General features: G+C 36.8%; 2 protein-coding genes across 3 annotated transcripts; one reads left to right on the top strand and one right to left on the bottom strand.

Moving 5' to 3' along the window:
• Positions 1–63: 63 nt before the first annotated feature.
• On the bottom strand, positions 64–2542 carry LOC101171593 (c-Myc-binding protein). 2 transcript variants are annotated; one of them, XM_004074081.3, is made up of 5 exons: positions 2397–2542; positions 2076–2148; positions 1934–1982; positions 357–486; positions 64–279 (listed from the first exon to the last, which is right to left on the bottom strand). In XM_004074081.3, exons 1-5 carry the CDS (start codon positions 2409–2411, stop codon positions 235–237), a joined length of 312 nt encoding a protein of 103 aa, XP_004074129.1. In that variant the 5' UTR covers positions 2412–2542; the 3' UTR covers positions 64–234. The 2 variants fall into 2 exon arrangements, with proteins under 2 accessions (XP_004074129.1, XP_020562848.1); XM_020707189.2 differs by lacking the exon at positions 2397–2542 and adding an exon at positions 2246–2365.
• Positions 2543–4971: 2429 nt separating this feature from the next.
• LOC101158781 (sialin) lies at positions 4972–15716 on the top strand. The gene is made up of 12 exons (XM_011481018.3): positions 4972–5187; positions 6969–7013; positions 7152–7295; positions 7880–8118; positions 8192–8425; positions 8564–8738; positions 8856–8974; positions 9347–9508; positions 11391–11523; positions 13327–13474; positions 13920–14010; positions 14219–15716. Exons 3-12 carry the CDS (start codon positions 7211–7213, stop codon positions 14381–14383), a joined length of 1551 nt encoding a protein of 516 aa, XP_011479320.1. The 5' UTR covers positions 4972–5187; positions 6969–7013; positions 7152–7210; the 3' UTR covers positions 14384–15716.
• The last annotated feature ends 858 nt before the right edge of the window (positions 15717–16574 follow it).

The raw sequence follows: 16574 nt of genomic DNA, 5'->3' as shown, positions 1-16574 counted from the left end.
AAATGTGTTTTGAATGTCATCAGATTTGTGTTTTATCTGTTAAGAAATCAGATCATCAAGAGATGCTGGGGAAAAAAATTTATTCAGGAGCAAATTTGCTTGTCAAACAACAAAAAATGACAGTGATTCTGCGGTCACTCTTCATCCATTATTACTTAATAAACATTTACATTTTATACAAAAAGGCCAGTGTTGGATAACTTTTTTTCACCCCCAAAAAAAGCAAAGGTGACGCTACTCTCCGTCCCCTTCAGCAGGCGACGTCTCAAACTGCATCAGCTGAAAAATGAAACCAAGGGTTAAAGGTCATGAGTAGGAGCAACTCACAGTCACTGTGTAAGAGAGAGGGGCCTCACCTTGTTCCGTAGCTCTTCGTTTTCCTTCATGAGCAGGTTACACTTCTGCTGGAGATCAGCTAGCTCCATCCGCAGGGCCTCAGCATCTGCTGGCTCTGGACCAGCCGCCCCGAGCTGAAGCTTGATGAAGCTGTGATGCTGGTTAAGGGTCTAACGGGGGATCGAAGGCTAGACCCGCACCTAAACTTTTCCCCCAACAACCAGACTGGTTAACATGCGTCTGCAGAAACATTTTAGCTTTGCTGTGCAACAAGACTTGATGTGTTTTGGATTCCATATGATTAAAAAAAGTATGTAATCCTTAAAAAAATGATTATTAAAAAATAGTTAAAGTAAAGTAAAAGTGAAGAAAACAAAAGCAGCCTGACAGAAGTGTAGGTATTCTTGTACATTTTTAATGCAACACTTAGGTTACCTTTTCATGCATCTACCATTATCCAAGCATAGAAACTATAAACCTTGCTGTCAGGAGTTTTACACATGATGTGCTCCTATAATTTGCCGCTATAAACCCAAAAACATCTTATTCTTCCAGTCAGAGATTGCTGGTAACAGTGGTTGCAATAAAATGACCGTTATCTTACTGTTACCATCACACTTGAATTGGGGTGATCTTTTGAATTCATCCATCTTCTTAACCCACTGAATCCCTTTTGAGGTCACAGGGTCACCAGAGCCTGTCCTGGCAACTGTAGGGCGAAGGTGGGGTACACCCTGAACAGGTTGCCAGTCTGTTGCAGGGTCACACACTCACACTGACACCTAGGGCGCAATTTAGAGATGCCAGGTAACCAACAAAGTATGTTTTTGGACTGCAGAAGGACGCTGGAGTGCCAGGAGAAAACACGAAAACAGGTCACAGGCGGGAATCAAACCAGGACCTTCTTACTGAGAGGTGTGGTCCTAACCACTGTCTGATTCATGTTTAATAGAAACCCAGTTTGTAATTTTCCATATAAAGTTCTATCTTTTCAAGAGTATTTTGTGAGATTTTCAAAATAAACTGAATTACATCAAAGACTTTTTAAAATATTAATTGTAAATGTTGGTAAAAGTTTTTCAAAACAGATGTACTTTTTAAAGATTGGCTTGGTTCATCTTATTGTACAATCAAATTTGAGCCCAAAATGTGTTGTGCTTCTTTAAGCTACAATATAAAGTGGAATATTCCAGTAATATTACAACTAATTTGGAATACGTTAATTAAAATCAATTTTTTAAAATGTAATAGCTTTTAGTTAGTTGCATTATTAGCTTAACTCCAAGTTTTTCACTCGTGCAACAATTTTGTTCTTTTATATGATTATTTAAAAATAACTGCAAACAACAAAAGCTGTTAAATGAATAAAATAAATACTTTCAGAATCTGTTAAATTTAATTTTACGCCAAAAAGACATAATAATTCATACTTCCATGCTGATTTAGGATAAACCTATTATTTGATACATATTTTCCACATACTTTAAATACTTTTTAAATACTATATTTAAAAAGATGTAGGTTGTTATTTCCCAGACTCCAATAAAAAAGGTTGTACAGGATAACTGTGTTAGTAAACATCAACTACATAGGATACTCAAGAGCGTTGTTAGGCTTCTCGGGTTCTTCATAAAGTGCCACTAAAACTGCAAAACAGACACAAAGACAACATTGTTAGTATGCAATAATGTAAGCCAAAAGTGGTAAAAAAAACACACTAGTAAGAGCACACTACTTACTGCTTGTCAGGGTGTCCAGCACTCCTGATTTCTCAAGATATCTTCGAAACTGCTCTCGTTTGGATTCTGGTGCCTGAAACACGAGATAAAACACATTTCACACACCAACAAACGCAAAAAAACATATAAAAGGCCACATTTGAACATTAAAAAAACTAATTTCAACTGACAGTTGTGTGCTCACAGCAGGAAACGGCATAGCAGACCATAGCACACGAAGCTAGTTAGCGTGCTAGCAGCAGGGGGCTACATATTCTCCAATTTTTTAAGCAAATGCTAGTGCTGAAACATAAAACACAATGGTCTACAAAAAAAACTTACTCTGTAGCTTGCCATAATGCTATAACAGCCGTAAAATAAATACTGGCTTAAATGCGTGCACTTGTTAGCAGGGATAACAAAGTTTTAGCAACTGCTTTGTTTGTTAGCTTCCATCTACAAACAGGTGGTATGTTACCATAACGACAGGAAAATGCGGAAATGAAACAAAAAGAATGAATAATAATTAAAAAATAAACTTTATACATAATAAAATAATGATAGTGATTAAAAAATATATTAATAAATTATATTTTTTTATAAAACAAACAAACCGAAAAATATTTTTACCGCTGGCCATTATCTTTTTTTTTCTTTTTTTCAAATAAACTTTATTAACAAATATTCCACATACAAAACATCAAAAATTGACACTCCACACTATGTTCAAATGACAATTTGTTGACATTTGCCAGGAAAATGAACAAAAATGTCAAAAACATAATAGTAATAGCAATATAAAAACGGGTTAAAAGAAAAGAATAAAATAAAACAAAAATATTGATGGTAAATGATTCTGTTAAAGTCTGAAAAGTGGCCATGTTTTAACTGTTCTAACAGGTTTTTTGTTAGTGCAGGATTCAACACCATTTACATACAGAATTCTTTCTTTTTGAAAAACATAAAATTCTAATTTTATGTTGGCCTATTTACACTTGTGAATGAAATATTTAGCCATATTTATTAGTAAGTTATAAATTATCTCTGCATTAAATCTCCCTTGAATAAAATATCCAAAAACAATATGTTCGTAGAATAATTTATAGTATTCTCATAGATGGGTTGTTATAAAATGAGCCAAATCTTTCCAAAATATTTGATTAAAAGTGCAATACCAAAAAAAGATGAGGCGCGGTTTCTGGTGAGGAATGGCATAATGAACTATTTATGTGCAGATCTTTTTAAAAAAGTGTTTCACTGGGTAAAATGAATAATTATGAATCATTTTGAAAGAAATGTCTTTAATTTTATTGGTGAAGAAATATTTTTGGGGCAAAGACCAAACTTTTCCCCACTGAACTCTGCAACCAAACTTATTCCAGTAAGAGATAACATGGGATTTTGTGGCAATCTCATTGTAAAACAGTAAACGAATGTTTTTGTTATTCATGCTAGCTGAAGACATATTTTTTCCACACCACAATTCTGGTTTGTTTTTTTATATATATATATGATTTTCAAGTCCAAACTGGCAACACAAAAGTGAGAGGAGTTCAAACCTTCGTCACGTGTCAGTCAAAAACCAGGTCATAACCATTATCCTTGTTAGATTTATAAACCATCGTTACTGGTCGTTATAAACCATCGCACTCCAATGAGTTATATCGCTAGAGGAGACATCACGTGATTCCTCACAAGAGGAGAGCACCGCCATCTTGGTGAGGTCAAGTCACTGCTGCAGTGCATGCATGTGAACACATTTTTTGCTAAGTGCCAGTTCATTGTGCGGGTTTCAACTGCCAAAATCGAAGAGATTAGTCCACGAAGGAGGAAGGCATAACATTTCACAGGTAAGTATTATCATTTTTTTTCTTTAAATGCTGCAGGGGCTTCATTAATGGTACACATGGTTTTTTTAATAATACATTTTTTATTTTTAATAGTACACATGTTGACATGCATGATCCTGCAGGGCTATTATAAACATGTAGTGACGATGTACGTATAATTTGCTGTCAACATAAATGTACATTTTATTTTGTTAAACCTGTATACACTATACTAGGACTAGGCTATTATAGTAATATAGATTTATACATTTCTGACTGAGTGACTGAACTTTTCTTGCAGGTTTCCAATGGATTCAGACTTAGGATTAAAGAGCTAACCCAGATGGATCACTGTGGTACCAACTAACAATACAGTCTGGATATGTTCAAAACATTTTGAGGAAACAGATTTTGATAAGAGGCCAGACTGTTGGCTTGAAACCCGACACAATACCATCTGTGTTACACAAATTGATCACTCTCATGAATTAGTAAATCTATTGTTTTTCTTCTGTTTTTTAAGGGATAATCTGTTATTGACTTTTTGAATTATTGTTGACTTATATTGATTTATTCTTATCATTTATTATTATTATTATTGAATTACTATTGATTTACTATTATTATTATAATTATTGACTTATTATTTATATATTGTTATTATTTATTATTATTATTATTATATTTATTGTTGGGCTTTTCTAAATAATTTAAATTACATGTCAAAGAGGTCTAAAACCTCTACATGTTTAAAAATTATTTTTAAAAATTCTTTGTAATAATTTTTTTAGTTCTAAGGAGTCCTGCAATTATGCATTTTTCAATTTTAGTTTGAGCATTTAAGGCTGCCTGTTTATATATATATATATATATATATATATATATATATATATATATATATATATATATATATATATATATATATATATATATATATATATATATATATATATATATATATATATATATATATATATATATAAAAGCTACTTAGATGCCACCAAAGGCATGTAAAATCATTGTCATTTGGGCGCCGTCGACCTCACAAAGATGGCGTCGCGCTCCGCCACCGTCGGCCAGGCTTCCCAAGCGGGCGTGTCTCTTCTATTGATATAACTCATTGCTGCACAGTTTTTCCAGCTGTTTTTAAGTCAGTGTTCTCATGCCGGTCATATGACCGCTTTCGAGTAGCAGCGTAAAAAACAACAGCGGCTCAGGTTGTTTTAGTTACACCGGCAGAGAAGGAGAATGTGCCTTCACTTCCAGACAAGTACATGAAGAGTCGTGTTTCAAGCTCTCCAAAGGTATGTCTGACTTAATCTATGGTTACTACACGCTATAAGTAATCAGTCGCGCTTTTTAGTACAACCAGGATGTAGCTTTAGTAATGATTCAAACTGCACTAACCCCCGGTTTTAAGACGGTTTCGGGCTTTCTATTAATGTCCGTGTTATTTCCTACTACTCCGGTGTAAATACTCAACATTTAGTTGACTATGGTCATCCAACAAAACATATATTTTAAAGAAAAAAATGGGAAGGGAAATAAAACATTTCTTAGTGGTGTATATACTGACAGACTTTTTTGTTTTTTAGTTACAAATCTTGGATAAATTTTTTCACCCTACTTTTCTGACACAAGTTTTTTTCCCCCAAAAACATAATTTTTAAATTATATGTTATTTTTATTTAATTAAAATTGAGCCCAGATTTTAATCTGAACAAATGTTTTTCATTTTATTTTGTTGTAAAATTGTCATTAATCTAGAGTTAACCCAATATCTTTGGACAGGAAATGACAGTTCTATATCATAAGGATTGTTGTTGTGAAGGAACATCATATCACCCTCACACTTGCCCCGACCTGCAGAAGGGGCAGAATGTGTTCAGTTTCCTCCTATAGCGATTGATTTAAACTAAAAGCAAAGACACCTGCATGATCATGTGCCTTTAAATGACCTTATCTAGATGCCAAACGGCCAATAATCAATTTAAAACTTCAAGTGTAGCAAAAATAAGGATGCACAATGGGAATCAAAGGTGCTGCCTGGGGAGTTTTGGGTGCTCATGATGAGTAACCCCATATGATAAAGATTTACCTGGGCTTTAGAGCAGGAGGCTTATGTAGACACTGCACTTCTGATATGTGTGTCACAAAAATATTTCTAACTATTCTGGAACTTAAAAATGAGGAACCTGTGCAAGCTGTTGATTCATCTGTTTGGTGGGGAAATTAGGTTGTCAAGAAGGATATAGCAGCTTTAATATGTGTATGAGGGGAAAAAGCTGATTCTGGGCGGAGTTTTGCTAAAAACGTGTTATGCTTGTCCACCTGTACCAGCGGCAGCTACCTTGACCACTAATGCTGTCTTAAGAAGGACTTCTGGGTGTCTAGCTGGCTGTTTTAACTGCGCTGAATGCACAGACATTGTTCTGCTTCCACAACCAGTACGCAGTTTATTCCTGTAGACAAGGTAGTCTCATGACAGGTTGATCTCATTTACTGGTGATGAAGGCTTTTAAATCAAAGGGACTTTACCTCCTGCTACATCTTTTGACAGAGCAGCTCTTACACCATTATTCAACTTTAACTTCTCCAATGGTGTCGTCATTTCCTAAAAAGTTGTTTCTTGTTGCACTGAAGCTTTGATGTTGCTCTGAATGAGATTCTTTTATTAAAGCCATATGATTACTCACAGAAACAGCCAATATGGGCTTTAAAATGTTTTTGAGTAAAAAAGCTTAGTTTCATATATAAACCATGTTGAAGCATGAAACTGACTGACGTTTCACATTTGGACACATCAAATTGTTTTAAGGAACAAGTCATTTTTCTGATTTTTAAAAAAAAAAAGTTTTTCTCTTCATTTCTGAGTTCTGTAAAAAGGTGTTTAAAGTTCAAAGCTGATGATATTCTCTAATTCATTTCCCTCTTGATAAAAGTGTGACTCCACCAAAGAAGAAAAGTTTTTATTTTTTATTCAGATTCACATATGTTGTAATAAAATGTAGTTCAAAGGCAAAATTCATATTTAAAAAAAAGTGTATTCTTTTCTTGTGGTCATGTGATCTTTATGTCTTTTCAGGTTATCGTCCTCATGTTGGAGCAACTTTGAGCATCCGTGACTTTTGTGGGTTCAAATATTATGAGGAATTACCAAAGCACATTTCTGTGAATAGTTCATCTGATCGGGACATATTTATTTATAAGATCTGTCTCCTCTGTATTAAAGGTCACTTTCAAATATCTGTGTTTATACTGTTCTCAGAGCTTTTGAGCGCCATGGTTTACTGACATCCCTTCACACTCTGAATCCTCTCCCTTGCCATGTCGCTGCCAAATGGCTACTCCATCAACTCGCCGCCTTCTGAGAGCGGCGAGGACGAGGAGCCCTTAATCAAGAATAACCCGGGTAAGTTTGCAATTTTTTTATTTATATATCATGTTATTTCTGACAATAACTACCAAAGGAGAAGATCACCTCTTTTATTGGACTTTAATGAGGCTCCGATCGTGAAGCAGCTCCAGGTCAATATGCTAAGTAGTTAATCTACGGTTAAAAGAAGAATTAATTCAAATCAAAACAGATTTTTAATTCTAGTTCTATCATAAAAAACTTTTGCTGTAAATAAATGATATGAATCATTTTCACTGCTGATCTCAGAAGTGAGTTTATTTTTGACTATCTGAAAAGAGGAACCAACATTAACTGTTTTTTACATTTGTACACCATGAAGCACAATTTAACAGAACGTAGTCCTAAAGGTGCATTTGGTTGATGCTTTACTTTTGAATCACCGGCGTCAAACAAGTCTGAAAGTGAACACAAAATCTAACAAAATATGTGTAAAAAATGAAATGAAATTAACCTTAGATGTGAGACAGCTGAGTCTGTCCAGGAAGACTTTCTAGATGTTATTAAAAAAGAGTCGTGACTTGGTCTGTTAATCAAATTGGAATCAGGGTTTGTTGTGTCTTTTTGTCCCGTTCCTCCAGTTGTCCAGTTGTCCAGTCCAGTTCCTCCTCAGTGTTGCTCCGCCCGCCTCAACCTCGCCATCCTCATGTTCCTCGGTTTCTCCGTCGTCTATGGCCTGCGCGTCAATCTCAGCGTAGCCATGGTTGCCATGGTAAACACCACCGATCCCGACGCGACCAAGAACAGCTCCGTCATCCATGCCTGTCCACTGCCATCAGGGGCCGAGAACGGCAGCCAGACGTTCCAGCAGCCAGCAGGGGTAAGTCCTCACAGATCAGGACTGCGGCGTGGATCCATGTGAGGCCTCCTCTGACCTTTTGTCCTCGCTGTAGATCCCTCAGTACCCCTGGGACTCAGAGACTCAGGGCTGGCTGCTAGGGGCTTTCTTCTTCGGCTATCTGTGCACCCAGATTCCTGGGGGCTACCTGGCTGGCCACTATGGGGGGAGTATCTTTCTTGGTTTGGGTGTACTGGGCACAGCTGTCCTCACCCTCTTCACCCCTCTGGCTGCTAAGTGGGGGTCCTACTGGCTGTTTGCGCTTCGAGCGTTGGAGGGCTTCGGCGAGGTAGGAGGATGCAAACAAAAATTGGAGTTTTGGAAATATTTTTAATTTTGATCCTTTTTGTGATGTAAAAAAACATTTCTATTTGGGTTTGAACAAAGAGGTGTGTGGCTGAGCGCTCACTGCTCCATGTTCCCGCAGGGCGTGACATTCCCAGCTATGATGGCAATGTGGGCCCGCTGGGCTCCCCCTCTTGAACGCTCCCGCCTCACGACCCTATCCGGATCCGGATCCAGCTTTGGGGCCTTTTTGGCTCTGCCACTGACAGGTTACATCTGCGAACAGCTGGGCTGGCCTGCTGTTTTCTACATCTGCGGTGAGCTGGAAGAAGAAAAAAAACGCAAAGAAATATGTTTTTTTTTGGTCAGCATTCAGGTTTCACTTCTGCCTATAAGAAAAGTAGCACTTTTGAATGACTTCTGTTCTCCATCAGGGGGGGCGGGTTGCTTCTGGGCCGTCCTGTGGTTTGCGTTCGTGTCAGATGACCCTCGTACTCATCGCCGAATCAGCGATGAAGAAAGAGATTACATTATAAACTCTATCGGGCCTCAGGTGAAGCATTTGTTTTCTGTTGACGTTATGCATTTTTTTTACACTCGTTGCTTATAGAAATAAAGATTTCATTAGGTCAGATTAAAAATTTATAAAAACAATCCTGTTTAGTCCACCTCCATCTGCAGTGAATGGCTATTCTTCTTCCCTCATTAAACTTCCTGTTCTCATTTCTCCTTTCTAACACTTATTAGATTTGTCACAAGTTCCAGTCTAAGCAACAACCAAAGATGACCTATTTTTATTTTAGGATCAAAACAATCTGAAAAACTCTGAATTAGAGGACCTAGATTTGTTGTTTGTGAACTCACTTCCATGCCATCATATTATTTTCTGGTTGCTGGATTGTTCTAACTCGACGTGCGGCTGCAGGGTACAGGTCACGGCTGGACTCTGCCCCTCCTGTCCATGATGCTGTCTGTCCCCCTGTGGGCCATCATCCTCACACAGATGAGCGCCAACTGGGCCTTCTACACCCTGCTGACCTCCTTGCCCACCTACATGAGCGACATCCTGCACTTTGACCTACAGTCGGTAAGGTTGTGGTTTTGTTGCATCGGCATGGATCATGTTTTGATCTATTTTCAAAGTGTTTCCCGTGCTCTTTTAATTAGGATTATGCTGTTTTTAGGGAAAATCCCCCCCCAAAAAGCCAATGTCCAGCGTATTTTCTGTCATTATTACAATCTTTTATAAATGAAATGTTTTTGTCTGCTCACCACGATCTGAATAAAGAAATACTTTTCTTTATATATGCACTCCAAGAGAAAAATGGCACAAAATACATCAAAAACACTATTTTCATTGAAGTGGGTCTTTAAAGCAGAGGTTTTTAATATAAATAAATGTTTTATCATCTGCAGGGTCTTCAATGTAGTCTGCCTTTTTTGAACGAAGTTTTCATGAAAATTTTCATTAATAAGACAACATGTTGCCTTTTAAGACTCTTTTACAGTATGAAGGATGATTACAGTGAAGATAATTCACAATATAAATGGTGTTTTTGATGTTTTTAACATGTTTTGTGGCATTTTCCTGATGGAGGACGTATATAAATATATATGTAAATTATAACTTTTATATGTATATACACTACAGACCAAACGTTTGGACACACCTTCTCATTCAAAGATTTTTTTTTTTCATGACTATGAAAATTGTAGAGTCACACTGAAGGCATCAAAACTATGAATTAACACTTGGAATTATATACATAACAAAAAAGTGTGAAACAACTAAAAATATGTCATATTCTAGGTTCTTTATAGTAGCCACCTTTTGTTTTGATTACTGCTTTGCACACTCTTGGCCTTCGCTTGATGAGCTTCTAGACGTAGTCACCTGAAATGGCCCTTTTGCCTTCACTTTGCAGTCCAGCTTTGATTCCCACTGGTCTAATGTCCATTCCTTGTGTTCTTTAGCCCAAACAAGTCTCTTCTGCTTGTTGCCTTTCTTTAGCAGTGGTTTCCTAGCAGATATTTTACCACGAAAGCCTGATTCACACAGTCTCCTTTTAACAGATGTTGTAGAGATGTGTCTGCTGCTAGAACTCTGTGTGCCATTGACCTGCTCTCTAATCTGAGCTGATGTTAACCTGCCATTTCTGAGGCTGGTGACTGATGAATAGGTGACTCTTGGTCTTCCTTTCCTGGGGCGGTCCGCATGTGAGCCAGTTTCTTTGTAGCGCTTGATGGTTTTTGTGACTGCACTTGGGGACACTCTCAAAGTTTTCCCAATTTTTCTGACTGACTGACCATCACTTCTTAAAGTAATGATGGCCACTCGTTTTTCTGTACTTAGCTGTTTTTTTCGTACCATAATACAAATTCTAACAGTCTATTCAGTGGGACTATCAGCTTTGTATCCACCTGACTTCTGCACAACACAACTGATGGTCCCAACCACATTTATAAGGCAAGAAATCACACTTATTAAAGCTGACAGGGCACACCTGTGAAGTGAAAAAACATTTCAGGTGAACCTGTTGAAGCTCATCAAGAGAAGGCCAAGAGTGTGGAAAGCAGTAATAAAAAGCAAAAGGTAAAGAACCTAGAATATGACACATTTTCAGTTGTTTGACACTTTTTTGTTAAGTATATAATTCTACATGTGTTCATTCATAGTTTTGATGCCTTCAGTGTCAATCTACAATTTTCATAGTCATTAAAATAAAGAAAACTTTTGGTCTGTGATGTGTGTGTGTGTGTGTGTGTGTTCTGCAAGAACTATGTCCTAGAAAACGATGTAATCATAATTAAAAGACCACTGGGAATGCTTTTAGAATAGATCAAAAAATGATTGGAGTGAGCACTATAAGATGAGAAACAAACTTTTTTTCAACCGTTTGCGTCAATGCTACTTACAATGAATTTCTGCCACCCGACATCCAAATGACTGCTGTGAATGTGTTTGACAGAACGGTTTCCTGTCGGCGCTGCCTTACCTCGGCAGCCTGGTGGTCTCCTTGCTGTCGGCGGTTGCAGCGGACATCCTCATCGAGAGGAAGGTCTTTAGTGTCACCATCGTTCGCAAGATCTTCACCGTCACAGGTGAGCCAGCCCACCCATCGTGATGTTGGAGGAAAGAAGAGATGCAAAAACTTTAACAAAAAGCAAACTTTAGGAAAAAGAGGCTAAAAAAAATGTGTGTTGAAATGGAACATTTTAGTGTCTCAAAAAAAACAATTAGACAGAACAAGATAGGATAGAATGTCAAACGGTCTAAAAGAGGAAAGAGGAAATGTGACGATCAGAGATGGATGGAGGGTCGTGTTTGGGGACAACCTTGAAGATTCATCAAATTTTAGATTTGAATGGAAGTCAGTGGAGTGACTGATCCACAAAGCAGATAGAAATAAGGAACTGAAAGCAGAAAAATTATTTTCAAGCACTTTTTTAACTTCTTTAGGCTCAGAGCAAAAATTGTTGCATAGGTGTGAAGAGAAAAAAAAACACTGCAAAAGCACAACTTTTCTAACAATGACCCACAACTATGACACTGGATTGCACTGCAAATGCTCTCAGTTTTATATTAGTTTGATTAACTTTAATGGCACTTGAATGAATAAATAAACTTTAATTCTAAAGCACCATGCGTACTACAGTGCTTTAGAATACTAGTAAAGAAGAGAATTCCATAAGTGTTAAATTAATTTGGAAAACAAAGAGCCTAAATTGAAGCAAAGAGTAAAATACATCAAGAAAATACCACCAATGAGTATAAAAAAAAGTATTTCTGGCTCAGATTTGTAGGAAGATTGCTCCATAGCTGGGGAGCAGGGCTCTGTGGGTCACCCCTGATCTGGGCACATCCAGCAAACGTGATTAGAGGACCTTCAAACCCTTGAATGGCTTCAAATTGTTAACACTTTTTAAAATCATTCTATTTCAGAAAGAGGAAATGATCTAAATGACAGTTTTTTGATTTTTTTTTTTTTTTTATAAAGATACAGAGCATCTATATGTTTTTCGTTTTGACTTTTTCTTTTTTATGTAAGTAAATAGTAACCTGCTCTATTGGACACTTAACTTTACATAACACATTTAAAACACAGTTTTAAATGTGTTATGTAAAGTGTATCCACATCTGCATGCTCTGTTAACTCTGTTAATGATTTACAGAAATCTTTTTCAGTTTTCCCACTTGATCTAGTACTACTTTATCTGTTCATTTGTGACGTTTTGGCAGCACTATTTTATTTATTTTACTTTTGGAGTCTATAAGGAGGCCCTGCTTCACATTTCTCTAAGTTGGGCATATTCAAGGGTAATCATTACAGGCTGAATGGGTTTGTAATGTATAGATAGATAGTTTTGTTGCCTTCTCTGCATCCATGTTGGGAAAATATATCCAAAGAGGAGTCAAGGCATTGAAAATGCTATGAATTAGGTTGTTGTTTAGAAAAATTAAGCATTTGTATTGAGTTATTTATAAATAGGAATGTATGTAATATCTAATGGTTTGACTGTCTCTTTTATCTGTAATGGTCCAGTCTGCTTTATGAGTCCAGTGAGGAGAAAAGCTGAGCTCAAGCAGATTACAGAAAACTTTATCGTCATTTTTGAAAGACAAAGCTGTGGAAACCAAATGTTGAACTCAGGAGAGGCTTGACATGAACTGGAATTTTATTTGAGGAAAATATTAAACAGTGCCTTCAAAAAATAATCCATAAAATAAAAGAAATAAGCCTTACTTTATCACCTAATCTATTTAAATCTGACATGGATAAATGGTCGTACTGTATGAACAGAGTGAGACATAAGAAGAGAGGATTGAGGTGAAAGACATTTTAAAAAAAAAAAAGGCCCCTTGCCTTTGCACCTCCCTAAATTTCCCACCTCCCTTCTGTGCAGGTCTGGTCCTGCCTGCAGTTTTCCTCGTGGCTGTCAACTATGCCGGTTGTGACCACATCCTCACGGTCACCTTCTTCACGCTCTCCTCTTCCCTAGGAGGGACCAGCGCCCCTGGAGTCTACATCAACCAAATAGACATAGCTCCTCGGTGGGTGTCAACCATCCATTAATCTATTATCTGAAAAACACACAACTGAGGGGTAATTTTGTCACTGAGAAAGCTATGAACTGTGATTTTGGTGTTCACAGATGAGTCACACAGAGCAAACCCAGCTACAGTGCTAACCACCACATTGCAATGCAGCCCTGGTGTCAGGTTTCAGTGACTCAAATCTGAAAAGACCAACAACAACAAAAAATAAAACGGCAAAACAATAGATCTGAATTGCTTGTGATTTTCACGTTAAAACAAACTTGTTGTTTTAAACTTGTTGTGTGGTTTTGTTTTAAACCACACAAATAACCAGACCAGAAGGATGAACTTCAAAGTAGCTGCTGTAAATGGACACGTTTTTTTTTTCAGATCATCCATAAGTTAAATAGGAAACGACCCGTGACCACGTGTTTTAAATTTCTCTTCTTCATGCTGACAGGTACGCAGGATTTCTTCTGGGAATTACAAACACGTTCGGGACAATTCCAGGTGTCTTGGCGCCGATTGTGACAGGATACTTTACTGAAGATGTGAGTCTCATGAAAGGATAAGACCAAAATTTCAGGCTTCAACTGCATGGATGCATTTGTGTCATTTACTTGCTTCTGTTAAATAATTGTAGGTTTGTCCTCACTAGTCTCTGTGTTAATCATTACGTTGGTTGCTGCATTAAATGACACCCAAGCTGTTTTGCTCTTCACTTGTAAGCTCCATGCTTCTATACTCTCTGGTTGGCAGCACTCTCTGGCGGGCTGGAGGAAAGTCTTCTGGGTCGCTGCAGGGATCAATCTCGGCGGCGCCATCATTTACTTGCTCCTGGGCACAGCGGATATCCAGCCGTGGGCCAACCCGGACGAGGAGGGTGTGCGACAGCAGAAAAGGAGGGGGGAGTCCATCTCCTGATAAAAGTTCAAACCACAGAGTGTCTTGCTCAAACAGAAAGCTCTACCTCCATGTCTTTATCCATCGAGGACTGTGTTGATCTGGCACTGATCATTAGGATTCAACAGGAACATTTCTATTCTGGTAAACAAAACTTTGACATTTTTGTATTTTTTTCAGTGTTTTTTTTTTCTATAATTTTCCAAATTGATACCATTTTATAATAATCTGAGAAAACATTTGGCAACACCAGTTCATCACCTCTAATACAAGCTGCAACACTAAAAAACAACAGATTAGCATCATCCACATCACCTCTAAATGTATTAAATCTCTTTTCTGTGAACTGAAAGATCCTGTGTTGATGTTGGAGAGACAAATTCAGAGAAATATTGTGGAACAAAATTGAGTATTAGAGCCAATCTAAGGAAAACCAAATACTTTAAGGGTTTTGGGGGGGAAAATGAGTTAAAATTAGCAAATTTTAAGGGGAAAAAAGCTGAAACTTGTTTTTTAGTCTTTGTGTAGTGATGCACATGTCTGCATGGCATGAGCACTAAAATGAGCCAACCCTTTAACTAATGGATTTATGAAATGTATCTTCGTATTTATAGCAAAACACATGCACTGCTGTTTCAGCTCCTGCATGCATACAGGTTGGTTAGGTTGGTTTCTCCCTCCAAACACTTTAACTCTTCATTTTCAAAGCATCTTATTTTGAAAGAACCAAATTATAAAATATCCTCTGGACATAATGTCATGTCATAATATGTGTCTTAGATTTTTTTCTTTTCCATAACAGCTCTAAGGGAACTTTTCCGTTTTTTATGACAACCTGTGAGATTTGTACTGTTTATTATGCAGTTTCTCAGGTGAAACCAAAGCAACCAAAGTGCAATTTTACTTCTTTGTTTTGTGTTTTTTTTAGAACACAAATGCTAAAACTTAGTATTTTTACAGGTAAATTATTTAATTCAGATAGACTGTATTAAACCCGTGATGGAAACTTTAGACTGTAAGTATCTACTTTGTTTACAAATAGTTGTTTCAGACCTTCTTGATAATGTTGTTTAAGACCAAAAGATGCACTTATGGCTTCTGCAAATGAACCAAATGCCTTATACTTGATGAGAATGGTGTTACTTAATGCACTTTCCCCCTCTGGTAATTTTGACTTTTTAATTCAAAGTGACTTTTTTCAAAACAAATTTGTGATGTTTCTAATGTATGATTGCACTGGAAAGTCATTACGTGGCCTTTACTGAACTTTTGTTTTTGTAAAATGTAGGAGATCTAATCTCTGAACACTTGTTCGATCACATTGTGATTTTATTAAAACAAAATATCCAATCAATTACCTTGTCTTTGAAAATCATTAAGGTTTATTATTTGATTGTGGCATAATATTATTGACAAACCATTGCGTGGGGTTAGATATTTCTAAATAAAGATAGCCTCTTCATAGGATGCATTGAAAATGGCAACCAGAAAAATATTTTTTTAAACCAAACCCAAATAATAAACATATGTAAAATATAAAAAACCACAATTAGCTAAAAGTCTGTTTAAATAGCAGTTTCTTCACCTGCTTTTGTCCTGTTTATATTCTTGCTCAGAAAATAGATATAATCTTTTTATTTTTTTAATAGAGCAGTTTCTGAAGATTCTGCAGTATGACTATCCAGCGATAATTTAGAGAAAGTAAACTTTTAGCAGACAGTTTGGAGGTGGTAATAGATTTTATTTTTTACAAATTAAAATAATGCTTTATGTTTTTAAGTTCCCAATTGTTTGCATTTCCCATCAAGGCCCACTAGAGGGCAAAACATAACCGTTGAATGAGAGACGGCGACTCTAGTCGTTCAATTCAACTAAAGATTAAAAATGTCTTTACTGTTACAATTGTTTTTATTCATATTAAGAGGAAACTTATGTCCACAAGCCTTGTAAATTTACTTTTTGTTTAAACGAGTAAGATTTGGGTGTGTCGCCGGTTACAGCCACCCTCCTGCAACTTGCGTCAGATGTTTGCCGAATAACCCGGATGTACATGAAATCTTCGGGTCACGGGTGAAAACACAAACTCTTCCCGGGTGTTATTCACTCAAACTCCACTAATATTTATTTTGTCCAACACAATGCGAAATGTACGAAATAAACGTCACTTTTATTAGCATTCAAATTAAATTGTGTTTAACAGAACGGTTATATG

Source organism: Oryzias latipes, chromosome 11 (assembly GCF_002234675.1).
Source record: "Oryzias latipes chromosome 11, ASM223467v1".
Taxonomy (NCBI): domain Eukaryota; kingdom Metazoa; phylum Chordata; class Actinopteri; order Beloniformes; family Adrianichthyidae; genus Oryzias; species Oryzias latipes.
The sequence above is the reverse complement of the archived record's forward strand: the minus strand, read 5'-3'. Positions and strand labels throughout refer to the sequence as shown.